Source organism: Choloepus didactylus, chromosome 6 (genome assembly GCF_015220235.1).
Source record: "Choloepus didactylus isolate mChoDid1 chromosome 6, mChoDid1.pri, whole genome shotgun sequence".
Taxonomy (NCBI): Eukaryota; Metazoa; Chordata; class Mammalia; order Pilosa; family Megalonychidae; genus Choloepus; species Choloepus didactylus.
Window position 1 is genome coordinate 139540090 of NC_051312.1, and position 18389 is coordinate 139558478.

General features: G+C 37.7%; 2 protein-coding genes across 7 annotated transcripts in view; both read left to right on the top strand.

The window, feature by feature from the left end:
* LOC119538661 (von Willebrand factor A domain-containing protein 5A-like) overlaps positions 1-18389 on the top strand; it is a 141685-nt gene that overhangs the window by 7278 nt on the left and 116018 nt on the right. The gene's annotated exons all lie outside the window — the stretch shown is intronic.
* LOC119538663 (olfactory receptor 149-like) lies at positions 12352-18085 on the top strand. 2 transcript variants are annotated; one of them, XM_037841804.1, is made up of 2 exons: positions 12352-13402; positions 18047-18085. In XM_037841804.1, the coding sequence occupies exons 1-2, from the start codon at positions 12506-12508 to the stop codon at positions 18083-18085; spliced, it is 936 nt and encodes a 311-aa protein (XP_037697732.1). In that variant the 5' UTR covers positions 12352-12505. The 2 variants fall into 2 exon arrangements, with proteins under 2 accessions (XP_037697732.1, XP_037697731.1); XM_037841803.1 differs by lacking the exon at positions 18047-18085 and having other exon boundaries at positions 12352-13625.

Sequence of the window (18389 nt, forward strand, 5' to 3'; positions counted from 1 at the left end):
TCTTTTTGAAATGTTCGGTAAAATTTCCCTGTGAAGCCATCTGGCCCTGGGCTTTTCTATGTACAAAGGCTTTTGATGGCTGATTGAATCTCTTTATTTGTGATTGGTTTGTTGAGGTCTTTTATTTCCTCTTGAGTCAGTAGAGGTTGTTTACATGTTTTTAGGGAATTGTCCATTTCATCTCAGTTGTCTAGGTTGTTGGCATACAGTTTGTTCATAGTATTCTCTTAGGATTTGTTCTTTTTTCAGGGTCCATGGTAAGGACCCCTCTCTCATTTCTGATTTTATTTATTTGCATCCCCTCTGTTTTTTTCTTTGTCAACCTAGCTAAGAGTCTATCAATTTTATTGGTTTTCTCAAAGAACCAACTTTTGGTTTTCTTGATTCTCTCTATTGTTTTTGTTCTCCAATTCATTTATTTCTGCTTTAATCTTTGTTAGTTTTCTTTTTCTACTTGCTTTAGGGTTAGTTTGCTGTTCTTTCTCTGATTTCTCCAGGTGAGCAATTAAGTCCTAAATTTTTGGTCTTTCTTCTTTTTTAATGTAGGCATTGGAGTAATAAATTTCCCTCTCAGGACTGCCTTTGCTGCATCCTAGATGTTTTGATATCTTGTATTCTTGTTTTCAATCACCTCCAGATGTTTATTGATTTCTCTTCCAATTTTTTTTTGACCCACTGATTGTTTAAGAGTGTGTTATTTCACCTCCATATATTTGTTAAGGTTCTGGTTCTTTGGTGGTTATTGATTTCCAGCTTCATTCCATTGTGGTTGGAGAAAGTGCTTTGAGGAGTTTCAATCTTTTTAAGTTTATTAAGACCTATTTTGTGCCCCAGCATATGAACTAACCTGGAGAATGTTCCAGGAGCACCAGAGAAGTATATATATCCTGGTGTTAGGGGGTGTAATGATCTATATATGTCTGTGAGGTCTAATTCATTTATCACATTTTTCTGTTCTCTGTTTCCCTATTGATCCTCTGTCTGGTTGTTCTGTCTATGGAAGAGAGCGGTGTATTGAAGTCTCCCACTGTTATTGTAGAAACCGCTATTGCTCCCTTCAGTTTTGCCAGTTGTTTACCTCATGTGCTTTGGAGCTCCTTGGTTGGGGGCATAAACATTTATGACTGTTATGTCTTCTGGGTGAATTGTCCCTTTTATTAATATGTAGTGTCCTTCCTTGTCTCTTATGACATCTTTGCATTTAAAGTCTATTTTGTCTGATATTAGTATAGCTACCTCTGCTTTCTTTTGTTTACAGCTTGCATAGAATATCTTTTTCCATCCTTTCACTTTCAGTCTATTTGTATCTGTGGATCTAAGGTGAATCTCTTATAAACAGCATATAAATGGATCATATTTTTTAATCCACCCTGCCAATCTGTATCTTTTAATTGGGGAGATTACTCCACTAACATTACTAATATTAAGTTATTACTGAAAAGGCAATTCTTGATTCTACCATCTTATCTGTAGTTTTTATTTGTCAGATCTACTTTTTCTCCTCCCTTTTTATCCTTTAAGTTACTCTTACCAATATTCTCAATTTGTGTCCTCCTCCAGACTTCTCTCTCCTGTCTTTTTTTTCACCTGACAGAACTCCCTTTAGTATTTCTTGTAGGGCTGCTGTCTTGTTGACAAATTCTCTCAACATATGTTTATCTGTGAAAATTTTAAACTCTCCCTCACTTTGAAGGAGAGCTTTGCCAGATAAAGAATTCTTGGCTGGCAATTTTTCTCTTTCAGAATCATAAATGTATCATACCACTGCCTTCTCGTCTCCATGGTGCCCACTGAAGTTTCAGAACTTGGTCTTACGTGGTGGATCACTTTTCTCTTGCTGCTTTCAAGACTTTATGGTTCTCGTCAGCATTTGACAGTCTGATTTTTATTTATATTGGAGTGGGTCTATTTGATTTATTCTATTTGAAGTTCATTGGGCTTATTTTATTTGCATATTTATGTCTTTTATAAGAGTTGGGAAGTTTTTCCCAATTATCTCCTCAAAATAACCTCGTAGACTTTTACTCTTCTCTTCTCCTTCTGGAACACCACTCATTCTTTTATTTGTGTGCTTCATGTTGTCCATCATTTCCCTGAGATCCAATACAGATTTTTTCCATCTTTTACACCATTTGTTCTTTTTACATTCAAATTCAGTTGCTTTATCCTGTAGCTCACTTTTTCTTTCTTCTGCCTCTTCAAATCTGCTGTTGTGTATCTGGTAAATTTTTAAGTTGATATACGGTATCTTTCATTTCCATAAAATCTGCTATTTTTCTATTTATTCTTTCACATTCTTCTTTATGCTCTTCTAGTGTCTTCTTGGTATCCTTTATGCCTTTAGCCAACACGCTGAAGTTATTTAAGAGATTTGTATGACTGTCTTTGATTAGTTGTTCCAGATTCTGTGACTTCTCTGGCTTTATTAATTTGTTCATTTGGCTTGGCCATACCTTCTTGCATCTTCATATGCTTAGTGTTTTTTTTTTATTGCTTTCTATGCATTTGATTATCTTGATAAGATTATTTTGAAAGTTGATTTCCCTCACTCATCTAAGATTTTGTAGTTGCTTGGGTTTGCATTGAAGGTCACAAAAGCAGTTTGCCAGAGTGTACTTTCCCTGTCTTTCCAGCAGATGGTGCCCTTGGGCCACCTCTTACCCACAAGCCTGCCTTTCCCCAACTGTGGCATTGCACTGGATCAGGCCCCAGCCAGGCAACAGGTCAGTCAAGGCCACTGTTGTCTATGTGCCCTGGAAGTTTCTGACTCTGGGGGTAGGGGTTGGGCACTTTGCACCTTGAGTGAGACCCCTGCCTATGGGCACAATGTGTCTGGTGACTCCCAGGCTTCTGCATGGAAGGGACTTGGGCTGCGGAACTGAGAGGTACCACTTCCTCAGCCAACAGCTGGCCCAGGAGTGATCTGCTTTTCACCATCCAGTAAGACCTGCATTTGTATTTAGGGCACTGCTTTGACAGTTTGGTTGTCCATGTTTCTCAGCTAAAAGGTTCCTGTGCAGGGGGTGTAGACCAGCTCTGATGGGCCTAGGATAGAGTCTGGCGAGGCTCTGAAAAGCCTTGCAATTCCTCTTCATTTTCCTGCCTGCCCAACAAATGGCACTGGTCAGTGACTTAATTGTCCTCAAAAGCTCTTTACCTTCTGGAGCCACACAGTGTTTGACTGGGTAGGGTTGAAACTGCAGGGTTCTGTTCCAATTTGCAAATGCTGCCATTATGCAAAAGACCAGAAATGGATTGGCTTTTATAAAGGAGATTTATTTGGTTACAAAGTTATAGTCCTAGGGCCATAAAAGTATCCAAACAAAGGCATCAACAATAGGGTACCTTCACTGAAGAACACCCATGGTTTCCGGAATACCTATGTTATCTCAGAAGGCATGTGGCTGGTGTCTGCTTGATCCCCAAGTTGCGTTTCAAAATGGCATTATCCAAAATGTCTGGGCTTAGCTTCTTGGGTCAAACTCTGGGCTAGTATCTCCAAAGCATCAGCAAAAGTCTGCTTTCAATGGCATCTCCAAAATATCTCTCTTAGGTGCAGCAGCAAGCTCCTTATGTCTGAGTTCTTATATAGGGCTCCAGTGATTTAACGAAGACCCATGCTGTATGGGTGGGGCCGCACCTCCATGGAAACAACCTAATCAAAGGCATTACCTACAGTTGGGTGGGTCACATCTCCATGGAAACAGCCTAATTCAAAGATTTCAACCTAATCAACACTAATAGTCTGCCCCCACAAGAATTCATTAAAGAACATGGTTTTTGGGGGGACATAATGCATTCAAACCGGCACAGTTCCTATACCCTCTTTTTCCAGCCCAAATCTGGCTCAGTGTGGGTCTGTGTCCCTGACTTTACTTGTGGCAGAGGATTCCTCCAGCTTCCCCAGTGTGCAGCCTTCCCAAAGGCAAGGATCAGGCCTCCTGCTACTACTTCCCTCATGGGTGGGGGATGGGAACCAGGATCCATGACTGGAAACACAGTGTCTCTCCATGTTTTCTCAGACTCTTTGTCCCTCACTGATGTGAGCCTTGAAATGTCCTCCCCTGTCTCCACACGGCTGATATGGGTAACCTCTGCCTGCATGCTTGCCGCTTTTGGAGAGGATTTTGTGGTTCCCTCTCTATTCCTCCATTTCAGAAAATCCTCCTTGTTGCCCTTTTGTATTCTGACCTCCCCAGGGTCTTAAGTCCTGCGATGGGTCCTTGTGGGCTTTGTTCTCTGTGTCTGCATATAGTTGGGACTCTGTCTCACTGCTGTGAGAGATTTTATATTCTGTGTCCCTGCTGGGAGTTGGGAGGGATCCCAGCTGCCACTCTGTTCACTTCCAAGGTGTCTGGGAGGAGAGAGGACTGGCCAGTCCAGGATGGAAGTTTTCTACCTGATATTTTTCTCTTTCTTTGATTCAGCATTGTAGAATCCTTCTCCAGTCTATACCTTTCTCCAAAGTTCTGAACAAGTGCGAATAGTCCTTTTTTTCCACTGGATCTCTGGGGAGAAGTTTTCAGTGGCTGTTTACATTACCATATTGATGATGTCACTCTTGGAATGCATTCAGTTTTAACAGCCTCTACCATTTAGGGCTTGAAGTAATCTTATGACTTGGGGTAGTACTTGGGGCTGGGGGCCTCTTCCAACCTCACTGGTTGTTGGCAGAATTAACCTCTGTTTTCCATGTGGCTCCCTCCAACCTCAGCAATGGAGAGTCTTTCTCACTCTTAGAATATTCTTCATGCACTTGTTTCTGACACTCATTTCCAACTGGACCTGATCTGCTAGTGAAGCTGTTCTCCAACATTTTTTTCCCCAAAATTGTCTCTGATACTGAAAGTCCTTTTGCAGTTCCGTATGGATTTTTAAAATAGCTTGTCAATTTCTACAAAAGAGCACACCAGGATTTTGTTTAGAATTGTATGGACTCTATAGATCAACTTGAGAAGAATTAACATCTTACCAATAGTGAGTCCCACTCTCAGTATCCTTTTAATTTCTCCCATGTTGTAATAGTATTTATTGTTCAGGTCTGGCATACTTTTTTGTCAAAGTTATTACTGTTTGCTATTGTTTGTTGCTATTGCAAATGGTGTATTTTTACTTCAATTTATAATCATTCATTCCTGGTGTGTAGAAATACAGCTGGCTTTTTGGAAAATTGATCTTACATCCTGTAACCTTCTTAGTTCTTGTAGCTTTTTGAAGATTCATTTTCTACAGAGATGACCTTGTTGCCTATGAATACAGTTTATTTTTTCCTTTCCAATCTGGATGCATTTAATTTCTTTTTCTTGCCTTATTGCACTAAATGAGTCCACCAGTGTACTGTTGAATAGAAGTTGTGAGAGCATAAATCCTTGATTTATTCCTGATCTTGGGGGTAATCATTGAGTCTCTCACAATCAAGTTTTATGTTATCTATAAGTTTTTCATAGATTTTTTATTCCAGTTAGCTGTGAGTTTTTAAGTGTTTAGAGTTTGTCAAATACATTTTCTGCATCTATGAAATGATCACATGGTTTTCATTTTCAGGTTGATGATGAATCACGCTGGTTGAGTTTCACATATTAAACCAAATTTGCATTCCTGGAATAAACCACAGTTTTTGATTCAAGCATGAAAAAGTTTTTTATTCATCTTATTCTTGTCTATGGATTCAGTTTTCCATCTGGTTCAGTTTTACTTCTGTCTGATGACCTTCAGTTAACATTTATTGTAGTTCAGGTCTGCTCTTGACAAAATCTTCCAAATTTTGTTTCTTTTAATTACTCTTATTTTGCCTTCATTTTAGAAGTGTGTATTTTCTGAATATAGAAATCTTGGTTGACATTTTAATTTCGGCTCTTCAAACATGTCATTCTATTGCCTTCTGTCTTGCATAGTTTGAGGAGAATTATGCCTTCATTCTTATCATCATTCTGTGTTTAATATGTCTTTTACCTGGCTGCTATTAAGATATTTTTCTCTTTTGGTGATTTTATTATGTTATGACTTAGTGTGTGGTTTTCTTTGTTTTATCCTGCTTCGGATTTGTTCCACTCTTTGGGTCTTTTGGTTAGTCATAATCAACAAATTTTGGAAAAATTTTTGTTCACCATTTCATCCAACGTTTTTTCTGCTTTTCCTTCTGAGACCACAGGTGTGTGATACAGTTTGAGTTGACTTTTATTAAAGCTGTAAGGCCTGGATGTAAATCCTTGTTTTGCATATGGATATCCAATTGTTTCAGCACCATTTTTTGAAAAGACTGTCATTCTACATTGAAATGCCTTTGCTCCTTTGTCAAAGATCAGTTGACTATATTTGTGTGGGGCTAGTTCTGGTCTCTCCATTCTGTTGCATTGATCCATTTGTCTATTATTTCTCTAATACTATGCTCTATTGATCACTGCAGCTTTACAGTAAGTCTTAAAATTGGGTAATGTCAGTCCTCTGGCTTTGTTCTTCCTCAGGGTTTTGTTGGCTGTCCTGAGCTTTGGCCTTTCCAGATAAACTTTTAGGATCAGTTCATCAATATCTACAACATAACTTGCTAGGAATTTCATTGGGATTGCATTGAATCTATACATCAAGTTGTGGGGAAATTGACATCTTATTAAAAATAATATAAATGATATTTAGTGTTCATATCCATGACATGGAATGTCTCCTCATTTATTTAGACCTTCTCTGATTTCTGTAATCAGAGGTGCATAGTGTTCTTCATCTAGAGCTTGTATATACTTTTTTGGACTTATACCTGAGTATGCTGGTTTGAATGTATTATGTCCCCCAAAAAAACCATTATCTTTGATGCAGTCTTGTGTGGGCAGATGTATTGGTGTTGATTAGATTGTAATTCTTTAATTGAGTGTTTCGGTGGAGATGTGACCCACCAAATTGTAGGTGATAACACTAATTAGATAATTTCCATGGTGGCATGGCCCTGCCCATTCAGTGTGGGCCTTGATTAGTTCACTGGGGCCCTATGAACACTCAGACAGAAGGAGCAAGCTTGCTACAGCCAAGAGGGACGCTTTGAAGAATGCACAGGTGCTGAGAGAGGAGCTACAGATGAGAGACAGTTTGAAGATGGCTGTTGAAAGCAGATTCTTGCTCCAGAGAAGTTAAGAGAGGACAAATGCCCCAAGAGGAACTGAGAATGACATTTTGAAGAGAAGCTGCAGCCTAGAGAGGAACATCCTGGGAGAAAGCCATTTTGAAACTAGAACTTTGGAGCAGATGCCAGCCACATGCCTTCCCAGCTAACAGAGGTTTTCTGGATACCACTGGGCATCCTCCAGTGAAGGTACCCGATCATGGATGTGTTACCTTGGACATTTTATGACCTTAAGACTGTAACTGTGTAACCAAATAACCCCCCTTTATCAAAGCTAATCCGTTTCTGTTGTTTTGCAAAAGGGCAGCATTAGCAAACTAGAAGAACACTGAGTATTTTGTCTTTCAGTGCTAATGTAAATGGTATTGCTTTTAATTTCAAATTCCAATTGTTCATGCTGGTATGTGGGAAAGCAATTGACTTTTGTGTATTAACCTTGTACCCTTAGTTCCAGGAGTATTTTTGCAATTCTTTGGAATTTTCTACATGGACAATCATATCATCTGCAAACCAAGGGGCTTTTATTTCTTTCTTCTGAATCTTTATGTATTTTATTTCCTTTTCTTATCATATTGCATTAGTTAGGACTTCCATTATGATGTTGAATAGGAGTTGTAAGAGGATACATCTTTGTCTTGTTCCAATCTGAGGGCAAAGCACTAGTTTCTCACCATCAAGTATGATGTTGGTTGTAGTTTTTTTCTATCTGTTCTTTATCTAGTTGAGGAAGTTCCCTATTTTATGTTTCTAAGACTTGTACATATTGATATGGGTAGCTGTAAATGTATTATTTTTATTGATTTATATTGTTCCATTGTAGAACATACTAATGATAGACATCAGTGTGTTCAAATATTTGGTTATTACAGAAACTAATCTTTGAAAATTATACGTTTACCCTGGTAAACATGTGCGTAAGTTTCTCCATGGAAATTTCTGTTATTATGAGGAAAACATCTTCCATTTTATTGGAAAGCAATAAACCATTTTCTAAAGTGTTCCCTTAAATTTACTCTCCTTTAAGCAATATATAAAAGTTCCACATGCTCAGAAATTAATCATTTTGACATTTACTTTTACCAAAATTTTATTGAAATTTTAATTTTAATCTCACTAATTTTTTAAAATGATTGTACATATTTTCTTTTGGGTGTTGGCTATTTGTATTTCCTCTTTTGTGAAGTCTGGTCCAATCATTTGCCTTTTTTCCTATTGGATTGATTAGTTTTCTTATAAACATTAGGGATGCTTTATATATTTTGGATATGAGTCCTTGTTATGAATGTGTTGTAAATAACTTCTCCAACTTTCACTTTTCTTCTTTTCATTTTTACTCCTTTGATAATATTCTCTATTTTAATATACCCAAAAATATCACTGTTTCCCTTATTGTTATTATTTCTATATCTAGTCAAAAAGATTGCCTCCAATTTAATTTGTAAATGCTATGTTGTTTTGCCTCACAAATTTAAGTTTATTTTATCCCTGGAATTGATTTTGTGTATGGTGTGTAGTAAAAGATTAATTTTTATTCTTTCCCTGTTGATCCAGTCACCCAAACATAATTTATTGGTATAAAAATATATGTCCCCATGATCTTCCATGCCACTTTTGTCTTAAATCCATTATTGACTGATGCAAGGGGTGTGCTTTTATGCTCTGTATTCTACTCCATTTCTCTGTCTGTCTCTACAGCAACACCACATTGTTTGAATTGCTATAAAGAAAAACAAAACAACAACATACATTTGGAAAAATATTTAGCCTTAAGAATAAGCAGAAACAAATATTAAAAAATAGTTGGATGTCAATTGCTTATGAAAAAAACTTTAAAACTCTTAAATATGTTAATACATAAACATATTTAAGAGTTTTAAAGGTTGGTAAAATTGGCCCTTTACAAATGCTGCTGCTAATGAAATAAATAATTTGGCAGCAATATTCAAAACCCTTATATTCATGGCCTTTGCTCTAGTGTTTATTTTGGTAAATACAAGGGAAAAACAAAATGAAAACTCAAAATGATAGTTGTGATGATTGAATAATGAAAAATATTTTGGCAAAATTATAAATTAAATTTAAATTAAAGGAGAAAGAATCAAAACTGTATATATAGTATGAGTTCAGATAGTTAAAGAAAAAAATAACATTATGGTGGAATGATTGGCAAGTGAACACCAAAATCTTAACACTGGTAATAATAAGTTTGAAGAAACATGAGGTATTTTTCTCGCTTTATTGAATATTTAACAAATAGTCTATAAAGTTGTGATGCTAACCTCATAGTGACTGTCATATATTATGAAATAATTAGATAGGGAATGGAAGGGGGCAGGAGGAAAGAAAGGGAGACATCTAATTACTCCCTTTGCTCAGTCAGGCTTCTTGAGTCTGAGGATTTGGCCATTGGGGATATTGTCTCAAAAGAAACCAGTCCCTTTAATAGTCTCCAGTTTGGAAAACATTGCAAATCCATAATTTTGGGACCAGACTACATAGCAGGGCTGAGTGTGGATCTGTGTCTTGGCTTCAAGAGGAGAAGGTGCCAACCTTCACTCTGTGCCATGGCGTCTTATACAAACTAGAGTTTTGGCTTAAGGCACATGTTCTTCTTGCCTACAAACTTTAGAGCAGTCTCTTTGCCCTTGTCAGACATGTTTTCCATCAGCTGGTACGTGTCTAAAACTTTGCCTACCTCTATTTATCTCTGTCTTGCCTAGAGCCCTCTCTTTCTTTGCTCTCTCTCTGCTACATTTCTACTCTCCATTTTATGAGAACATAATTTTACTGGCTCAACCAACTGAAGGAAGAAAATCAAGGAACTTAGGCACTTTCTTATAAGACTCTGCATTGTACAATCCACTTGGAAGCCAGCACTCAGAAAAAAATGGAGAAGTTTTGTGGATAAATAAATGTGCATGTGTGGCAGAGGAGCGGCTTGTTAGGGGGAGGTGGTTGATATTGAAGGGGATAGATTCTTTGTCTGTGAATCCTGTTTTGTAGTTAGCATAGAAATTAGAAATTTGTGACTTACTCTTAATGTGAACTCTTACTATCAACCTAATACCTTCCTTTAACAGGAATATGAAGATGAATATGGTGCTATTACAGACTAAGGATTACAATGCAAATATTAGTGGCTATGGCAACAGTGAAACTCACATGATTTATCAAAAGCTAATAATATGGAATTTTAGAATTTAAAGTTGGAAGAAATAATCTAGTTTATCCTCTTTTGCTGGAGAATGTTTTCTTCTGCTGTTTCACAAAAAGATGAGCCTATAAGTCCTGCTTGAAAATCGTCTATTCTGGGAATGCAGTGCTTTCCCACACGACTCTCTATAAAAAATTAAGTGATATTTGTTTCTAGAATACTTTTCCTTGGACAGATGTCAGATTCTTTCTTGAGAATAGGTTTGGATGGAGATAAGGAACTAAGTGCTGATTACAGAGGAGAAGTGAGAGGGGTTTTGAAAGTGTATCTGAGATATATCGTCAAATTGGCACTTCTGCCCAGGGCGGGTTTGGACTGGACACTTGTGCCATTTAGCCTGCGAAGCTGGTTACTGAGCTAGAGACAGTAAAGTTCAGATTAGAGGGAGAGTTTATGCACTCTCAGGCTACAAAGTTATCCTTTAATTCTGCTGATATATTTCTTTAACACACCATTGATGATAAGTTGAAAATAACAGTTGCCTGATCTGTGTGCCTTTTTCTGCCTTTTAAAAATCCTGTGTGTACTTCAAAGCCCGTATCTAATTGTATTCTCATCACATCTGCTGTTACTACTTCATTACCTTTACCTCAGTCTTAAATGCATGAAGTTTAGTTGTTAAGCTAACTTTTTTGAACAATGACTAAATACCAAGCTTTGAATGAATGAAGCATTTTATTGTCTCATTTCATCCTCACAAAGACCCTATGAAGCAGGTAATATTATTAGCCACTTTTCTTTTGAAGGAAATGTGGCTTAGCAAGGTCAAATAAGTTGCCCAAGGCCCCTGAGCCAGAAAATGAAAAAGTCAGAGTTAAAAACCATATTTATATGACTCTAGAGTGACCTCTTTAAGGGATGGTACTTTATTTTATTCATCCTTATATCCTTATATTTCTAGCTCTGACTCATGATACATTGAAAATGAATATTTATGAGATTGAATTGATCACCAAGGTCCAAACTCAATTTTCAATTTTGTTTCAATATTTCATTTTGGGGCTAGAAGGGAGTCTTTGTCTTCCTGTCTGTATCTTTCCCAGGCTCTCAATCTATTTAAAATGTTTCGTGCAGGACCAGCTTTACATAGGGCCTGGCTTAGCAGATTGATTTCAAAATTGGTATGAAGAGCTCCTGTTCCCAGTACCACTTCCACCTCTCAATTCTTGCCATAAATTTCACTTTCTGAGATTTTTTACTATGGCATAAGCCTTTGTCCTTGTTAAAGTGGAAATAAAGTAGGAAATGGTAACAGATTAGCAATTTCTAAATTAATATGAAAAGAATTATCAAGCTATTTCCTGTGAGTGAACATTGATCACAGGCAGAGTGAATTCAGTTATATTCCAGTGGTAACATATGGAGGGCTAACAAAAAATGGTGTGCAAAATAACAGAAGGAGAAATTGGAGATTCAGAAAATGTAATTCAGTTTTTTTAGGTTTATCTAGGACTGGCACTGATTAAAAAATCTAAATAAAATTAACATTATTAACATTTGCATTTGAGCGGTCTGTAGTATTGAAAAGAAACCTATCTGAGGAGAGAAATTTCCAGCAGTAGTTGTTTCTATTATTTATGCAATGCCCTATTTAAGACTGAATCCAATTTCTGCATGTGTGCACAGGTAATAAATATAAATTGTGTGCTTTTCTCTTTAATATAAATGCTGAAGAATGGAAATGTATTGAAAATAAAAAGCAATAGATAAGTGTATATAATTTGTTTGCATTAGGGATTTCATATATACATTTTTGGAAGGTAGGCCTGTTTAAAAATTAATTATGACTTGGTGAATATTAAAATGGGTTTGGCACCCTGATGACCATTTTCCATAGTGATGATGGATCTGAAATATGTGGGTTTGTGTGATAAACCAGACTGGAGAAATTACACAAAACTGATGATAAATGTTGATTACTGCTAAGAGGTTTGCCAACTATAAAGATAAATTATTCTGCCACCTAATTTAACAGATGCAGAAACCGAGGCCAAATTTGACAAACTGTTGGGTGGCAGTGCCAGCTTTACTACTGGTCTCCTTTTGTGCTTTCAGCCTTTATTTGCTTGCAGCAGCTGCCGGGATAGAAATCACTTTGTTTGGAAGACGGTCTCTCGGTTTCTTGTAGTCTTACAGCTTGGTTGTCGCTTTGCTCTTCCAGTGCTGCCTGATACACAGACATGAGGAATCACACTTCCATCACTGAGTTCATCCTGTTGGGAATTCCTAACACTGAAGGGTTGGAGAACGTGCTCTTTGTCCTGTTTCTGGCCTTCTGCCTCATAACCTTGCTGGGGAACCTGCTCATCTTCCTCACCATTCTGGCTTCCTCTAACCTCCACACCCCCATGTGTTTCTTCCTGGGAAACCTCTCTGCGTTTGACATATTTTTCCCTTCAGTGAGTTCCCCCAAAATGATGCGCTGCCTCATGGGGCAAAGCTGTGTCATCTCTTACCGGGGCTGTGCATCCCAGCTCTTCTTCTACCACACGCTGGGTGGCACCGAGTGCTTCCTGTACACCGTGATGGCCTACGACCGCTTTGTGGCTATTTGCCACCCTTTACGATACACAGTTATCATGAGCCGCAGGGTGTGTATTGTCCTGACATTGAGCACTTGGCTGGGGGGCTGTCTACAGGGAAGTGTCCTCGTGTTTCTTGTCTTTAAGTTGCCCTACTGTGGCCCCCATGAGGTGGACAGTTTCTTCTGTGATATCCCAGTGGTGCTGCCCCTGGCTTGTGCAGATACCTCTCTGGCTCAGACAGTGAGTTTCACTAACGTGGGTGTTGTGACACTCACGTGTCTTTTCCTTATCCTTACTTCCTATAGTCGCATCATCTTTTCCATATTGAAAATCAGCTCATCAGAAGGCAGGCGTCGAGCCTTCGCCACGTGCAGTGCCCACCTGACTTCGATCCTCTTGTTCTATGGGCCGGTGATGCTCATCTATCTGCGGCCTGCCTCCAGCCCCTGGCTCGACTCCGTTATTCAGGTGTTGAATAATATTGTCACGCCTTCCCTTAATCCTTTGATTTACACCTTGAGAAACAAGGATGTGAAATTGGCTCTCAGGAAAGTGTTAACTCAGATGGTCCACGTTTCTGGAGCATAAGTTATAGGGTCAGTGCCTCTCTCTCAGACTCTTTGGGGAGTTGCTTCAGATTGACTCTTACAACAGGATTGTTGCCAAATGGAAAGCTGGGCAGAGTTACATTTAATGGGCGTTTCTTGGGCATCCTAATAGGTACACAAAGGGTAAGGACATCAGTGGGTTTACCCTTCAAAGGAAGCCTTTTCAGATTAACCCATCTTTTTTTTTTTTTTTAATTTGCCAAAATAATATATCTTTTCTGCTTCACACAGTCTGTACTTGTTGGAACTCTGTTTTAATTGATTACCATTAAGCTGCAAGTTTTTAAGACCATGGACTGCCTTCCTTCCTTCCTTCCTTCATTCATTCCTTCCTTTCTTCCTCCCTTATTCTTCCCTTCCTCCTACCTCCCTCCTTTATTCTTTCTTCCTCTCCTTCTCTTTCCTTCTTTTTCTCTTTGAAAATTTATGCCTTACCATCTTCTATTATAATCTCTCTCTTGTCATTCAATCAAACTAGATTTTATAATCAAGTCTAAATCTGAAAGGATTGCACAGTTTGGTAAGTTTAAATTTTAAACTTAGTTTGTAACTTCTCTGGGTTTAACCATATCTTCCCATAACAAAACAATTGCATTTGGAGCTTTTTTTTTGACCATTAAAGAAGTTTGATGTTGGACTTTACTCATGTTTCAAGTGAAAAGCTGGCTATTTATCTATTCATGTAAAAATGGGAGAACTGATTTCTGTAAATTTGCAGAGAAGAGCCTTTTTGAACCAGAGTTCTGTATCCATTGTGCACTCTGTTTGTAGAAAAACCTAATATATATGTGATTAACTGAAACTAAACCACTAAACATAATTTCTATTTGTTTTTGGAATTTTTTAACACAAATTCCACATTTAATAGAATGAATTTCAGCCTAATGATCCATCAGTTTGGATTTGCCCATTCAAAAACCTAGAATGATAATAACTAACATTCCGAATCTGTTTACTATGTGTGTGATAGTGTCCTAAACAATTTTCATGCGTTGACTAAGTTACCTTAAAGGTATTTACTATGAGATCCTCCCTTTTCTAGATGAAGAAAATAACAGAGAAGTATTTACAACCAGGCAGTCTGACTCTAGTACCAAACTCTTAAACCTCCCATAGTAATCTGCCTTATAAGAAGGACTGAAGAATCATAAGTTCTGTATAGTAAGAGCTACACTTATATCCTGCTTATTATGTAGCATTCAGTATTCTTACTATTTTGCACATATTAACCGATATAATTGTCACAGCATATTTATGATGTAGATAGGCTTTCTATCCTCAATTAAGGATGTGGAAACAGAGGCCCAGAGGAATCTGGGCAAAGTTACATTTAATGGGTGTTTCTTGGGCATCCTAATAGGTACACAAAGGGTAAGGAAATCAGTGGGTTTACCCCTCCAAGGAAGCCTTTTCAGATTAACCCAGCTTTTTTTTTTTTTTTCAATTTGCCAAAATAATATATCTTTTCTGCTTCTCACACAGTCTGTACTGGACGTAACCAGGTAAGCAATCTGGATCCCCTTTGTAGAAAGACAGGAAAATAAGCACAGACAGGATTGTTGTGCTCCTTCCCACTCTATAGCAATAATCATTCATTCATTCATTACATCAGTCAGTCATTGATTGATTGGTTAATTGATTCAGTCAATCAGAGCCCTTTATCTGACTTGTATCTGGGGGACAACATCTATGTGTCTAGAATGTAAATTAAAAATTTATATACAATCACTTGATTTACTAATATCACTACTTTGTCATTCAAGGACAACCTTATTTCTCTTATTTTAAAGTTCTTCATTCCTCTGACCTGTCTATGTACCATATTCATTACCTCTTGTGGAACAACAGATTACCCTAAAACAGCAGCTTAAGACAGAATCATTTATTGTCTCACTTGGCTTCTCACAGAGGGTCAGGAATCCGAGATTGGTGTAGCAGGGAGGTACTGGCTCAGGACCTCTCAGGAGGTTGCTGTCAAGCTGTTGTCTAGGACTGCAGTTGTTGAGGGTTTGACCAGGCCTGGAGGATCTGCTTCAAGATGGCGCCCTCCCATGGCTGTCATGGTTTCCTTGGTTTCAAGGGCCTTTTCACATAGCTACCTAAGTGTCCTCACAACCTGCTTGGCTTCCCCCAGATCTGATCCAAGAGATCCTTGGATCTTAGTGATCCAGTATTCACTAAGCAGGAAGCAGGAATCCAAAGAGCCTTCTATTGTCTTTGTCACCAAAGTCATTCTCTCACCCTCACTTTTACTTTATTTTCTTTCTTTTGGAAGTAAGTCACTAAGGCCAGCCCACACTCAATGGGAGAGGAATTAGACTGTACCTTTTGAAGGCAGTGTCAGAGAATTTGTTTTTGTATTTCAAATTACTACAGATATATGTTCACCTTGTTTAAATTTTTTCCCCATTGGAACCCTCCATTCTATTTAGGCTTATTTCATACACTAAAGACATACCCTGCTCCACATATTTCTTTGCATGGTTTTCTTAATTTAGATTGCCCTGAATGTTCCTCTCTGCCTTTATGAGAATCACATATCTTTTGGATTTTTGTTCATCCTGGACCATTTTCATAATACCTTCTCTGAGCATCACATTCCACAGTGTGCCATTTCTTCTACCCACAGATAGTTCTTATTGCTTAAAATATTCAAGTTTTTCATTGTGAAATAAAGGTGACAATTGTTTTATCATCGTTTTGGATAGTTACATGATTCATAAGTAATTATTCAACATTTTTACGTTATTCAACATTATTCAGCATTATTCAATGACTAGAGCAGAATTGAGTCAGAAGGACAGCCATTACAGTAATATCAAATGTTTACTGAAAGTTTATTAGTTGTAAGTCACAGTGCTAGCCACAGGGGACATGGTGGTGAACAAGACGGATGTGGTCCCTTTCCTTATGCAGTGTAAAACCTGTTGGAGAAGACCAACATGAAACAAATAATCAATACATGATTCGGATAAGGGCTTTGAATAACAATAGAGGGTACTTTGGGAACGCAGGTACAGATAAAGCACCAAGGCAAGGAAGGAAGGAAACTAGAAAGTTGGGCAAAAGGGGAAACTCAGAGTACTTAGACTAGGGGTGCCTGTGCCTGGAGACAAGGAGCCTCAAGAATATTATCCAATTTATCCTTCTATAATGTCATATTTGTCTAACTTGAGCACTCTTATTCCTCCCAGCTGGCACTGCTAATTGGAGGACTTTCAGAAATGAATTTTGATGAATATGGTTCTAAAATCTTTATGAATACTTCATACATCAAGGTGACAAGTTGGTGTTCCTGTATGGTAGTGATAGAGACCTTTGTTGCAATAAACACGTTTATTTTAAAGTACATTTACTTTAAAAAGTAAAATAACAAACAATCTTTAATGAAAGACCTACTTTCTCAACTAGTCTGCAATCATTTTGAGGTAAAAGTTATACATAATATCTCTTCATAGCTCTAATGCACCTCACACAGTGCTCTTTGCATCGTAGGTACTTCTAACAATCTTCCCTAAACTTTAAAATTTTTCTCCCTATTCAAACCAGTGAAAGAGCTAGCAGCAATTGTCTTGGGATCAAGGTTGGAAAAAATGTTTCTTTTATCCTAGAGCAAACTTTGCTCTGCTAAACCTATGAAGGCCTGACTAAGTCATAGCTGCCCCTAAAACTGTTGGACTAGAGACTCCCTTCAATTTTGGCTACATCATCCACTTCCCTTTAAATCAGTCCAATGCACCCACACGTCCTCAGGCTTATTAAGTCAAATCCCTGTCACCCCAAAGCATTTGCAGTATCTTTTTATACTCTCACTGATTTCTTCCTGACTAACCCACAATTTGATCCATTTCGTATACAGTCACCCACCTGTGGCATTATCTCCCCCTTGTTAATGTTTGGGGGGACCAATAAACCACACTCTTGTATTTCTCCCTGAGTTTAGAAATAACTGAGATAAAAGTTCAATGTGCCAGACTAGATCAAAATATCAACTTAATCACTAATAATTTTTATTTAATTACTGAATTGAAGGATATGGTTCAAATCTGTAGCCAAATGTGCTTCTTAGTCTTTTCTCCAGTGAATGCACTTGGTTTTCCTTTTTCCAGCTCTGTAGTTCCTCAAAGATTCCATATAGATTTCCTTTTTTGTTAATAGAATAATATGTGTAATATACTTCTCTATAGCTGTAGCTGGCTTATCAGGTTCTAAAGTACGTGATAGCATGATAGCTCTACTGTGAGCAAACAAGCTGGGCATTCAGGCTGCCTTGTATACCTGCTGCTGTGGTGTGAGAAATTAAGGAAAAGAGTGGAGAGGACCCCAAATTTAAAATCAGTGATACTACCTGCAATTTCAAGGTGAAGTATTTCTGTTTCCAAAGAGTTGTTGCAGCTTCAAGCTATTTTGAAATAATTTATCTCTGAAATATGTTAGGTATGTTTACCTAGGGGCAGTGTGTATATAAACTGTTAGAGTAAGCTGACTCGATCAGAGAAAGAACACCTTTTGAAACAGTAAGTAGTAAGAATAAATACGTAAGTGGTCAGAGTAGACATCTACAGAAGTCATTCTACAATTTAGTTAGATTTTATGTGGCTTATTACTGATATCAAAGAGAAGATAATATAATCATATTATCAAGGTTTTAAAAAAGAGTTTAGGCTTTGATGATAGATCAAAAAGGAATGGATGCACACAAAGATTTGTATGTGAATGTCCACAGAAGCATTATCCCCAAATGGAAACATCCCGGATGCCCATCTGGTGAAAGGATAAACAAAATGTGGTATATTCATACAATGGGATGTTATTTGGTAATAAAAAGGAACAATTATTTTTAAATAGTACAACATGGATGGACCCCAAGAACATTATGACAAAGGAAAGAAGCCAGATTTAAAAGGCTGCATATTGAGCTATTCCATTCT

Coding starts and splice junctions, on each gene's coding strand:
- LOC119538663 (XM_037841804.1), top strand. CDS start 12,506: ATGAGGAATCACACTTCCATCACTGAGTTCATCCTGTTGGGAATTCCT. Junction 13,403..18,046: donor TGAAATTGGCTCTCAGGAAA/GTGTTAACTCAG, acceptor CAATTTAGTTAG/ATTTTATGTGGCTTATTACT.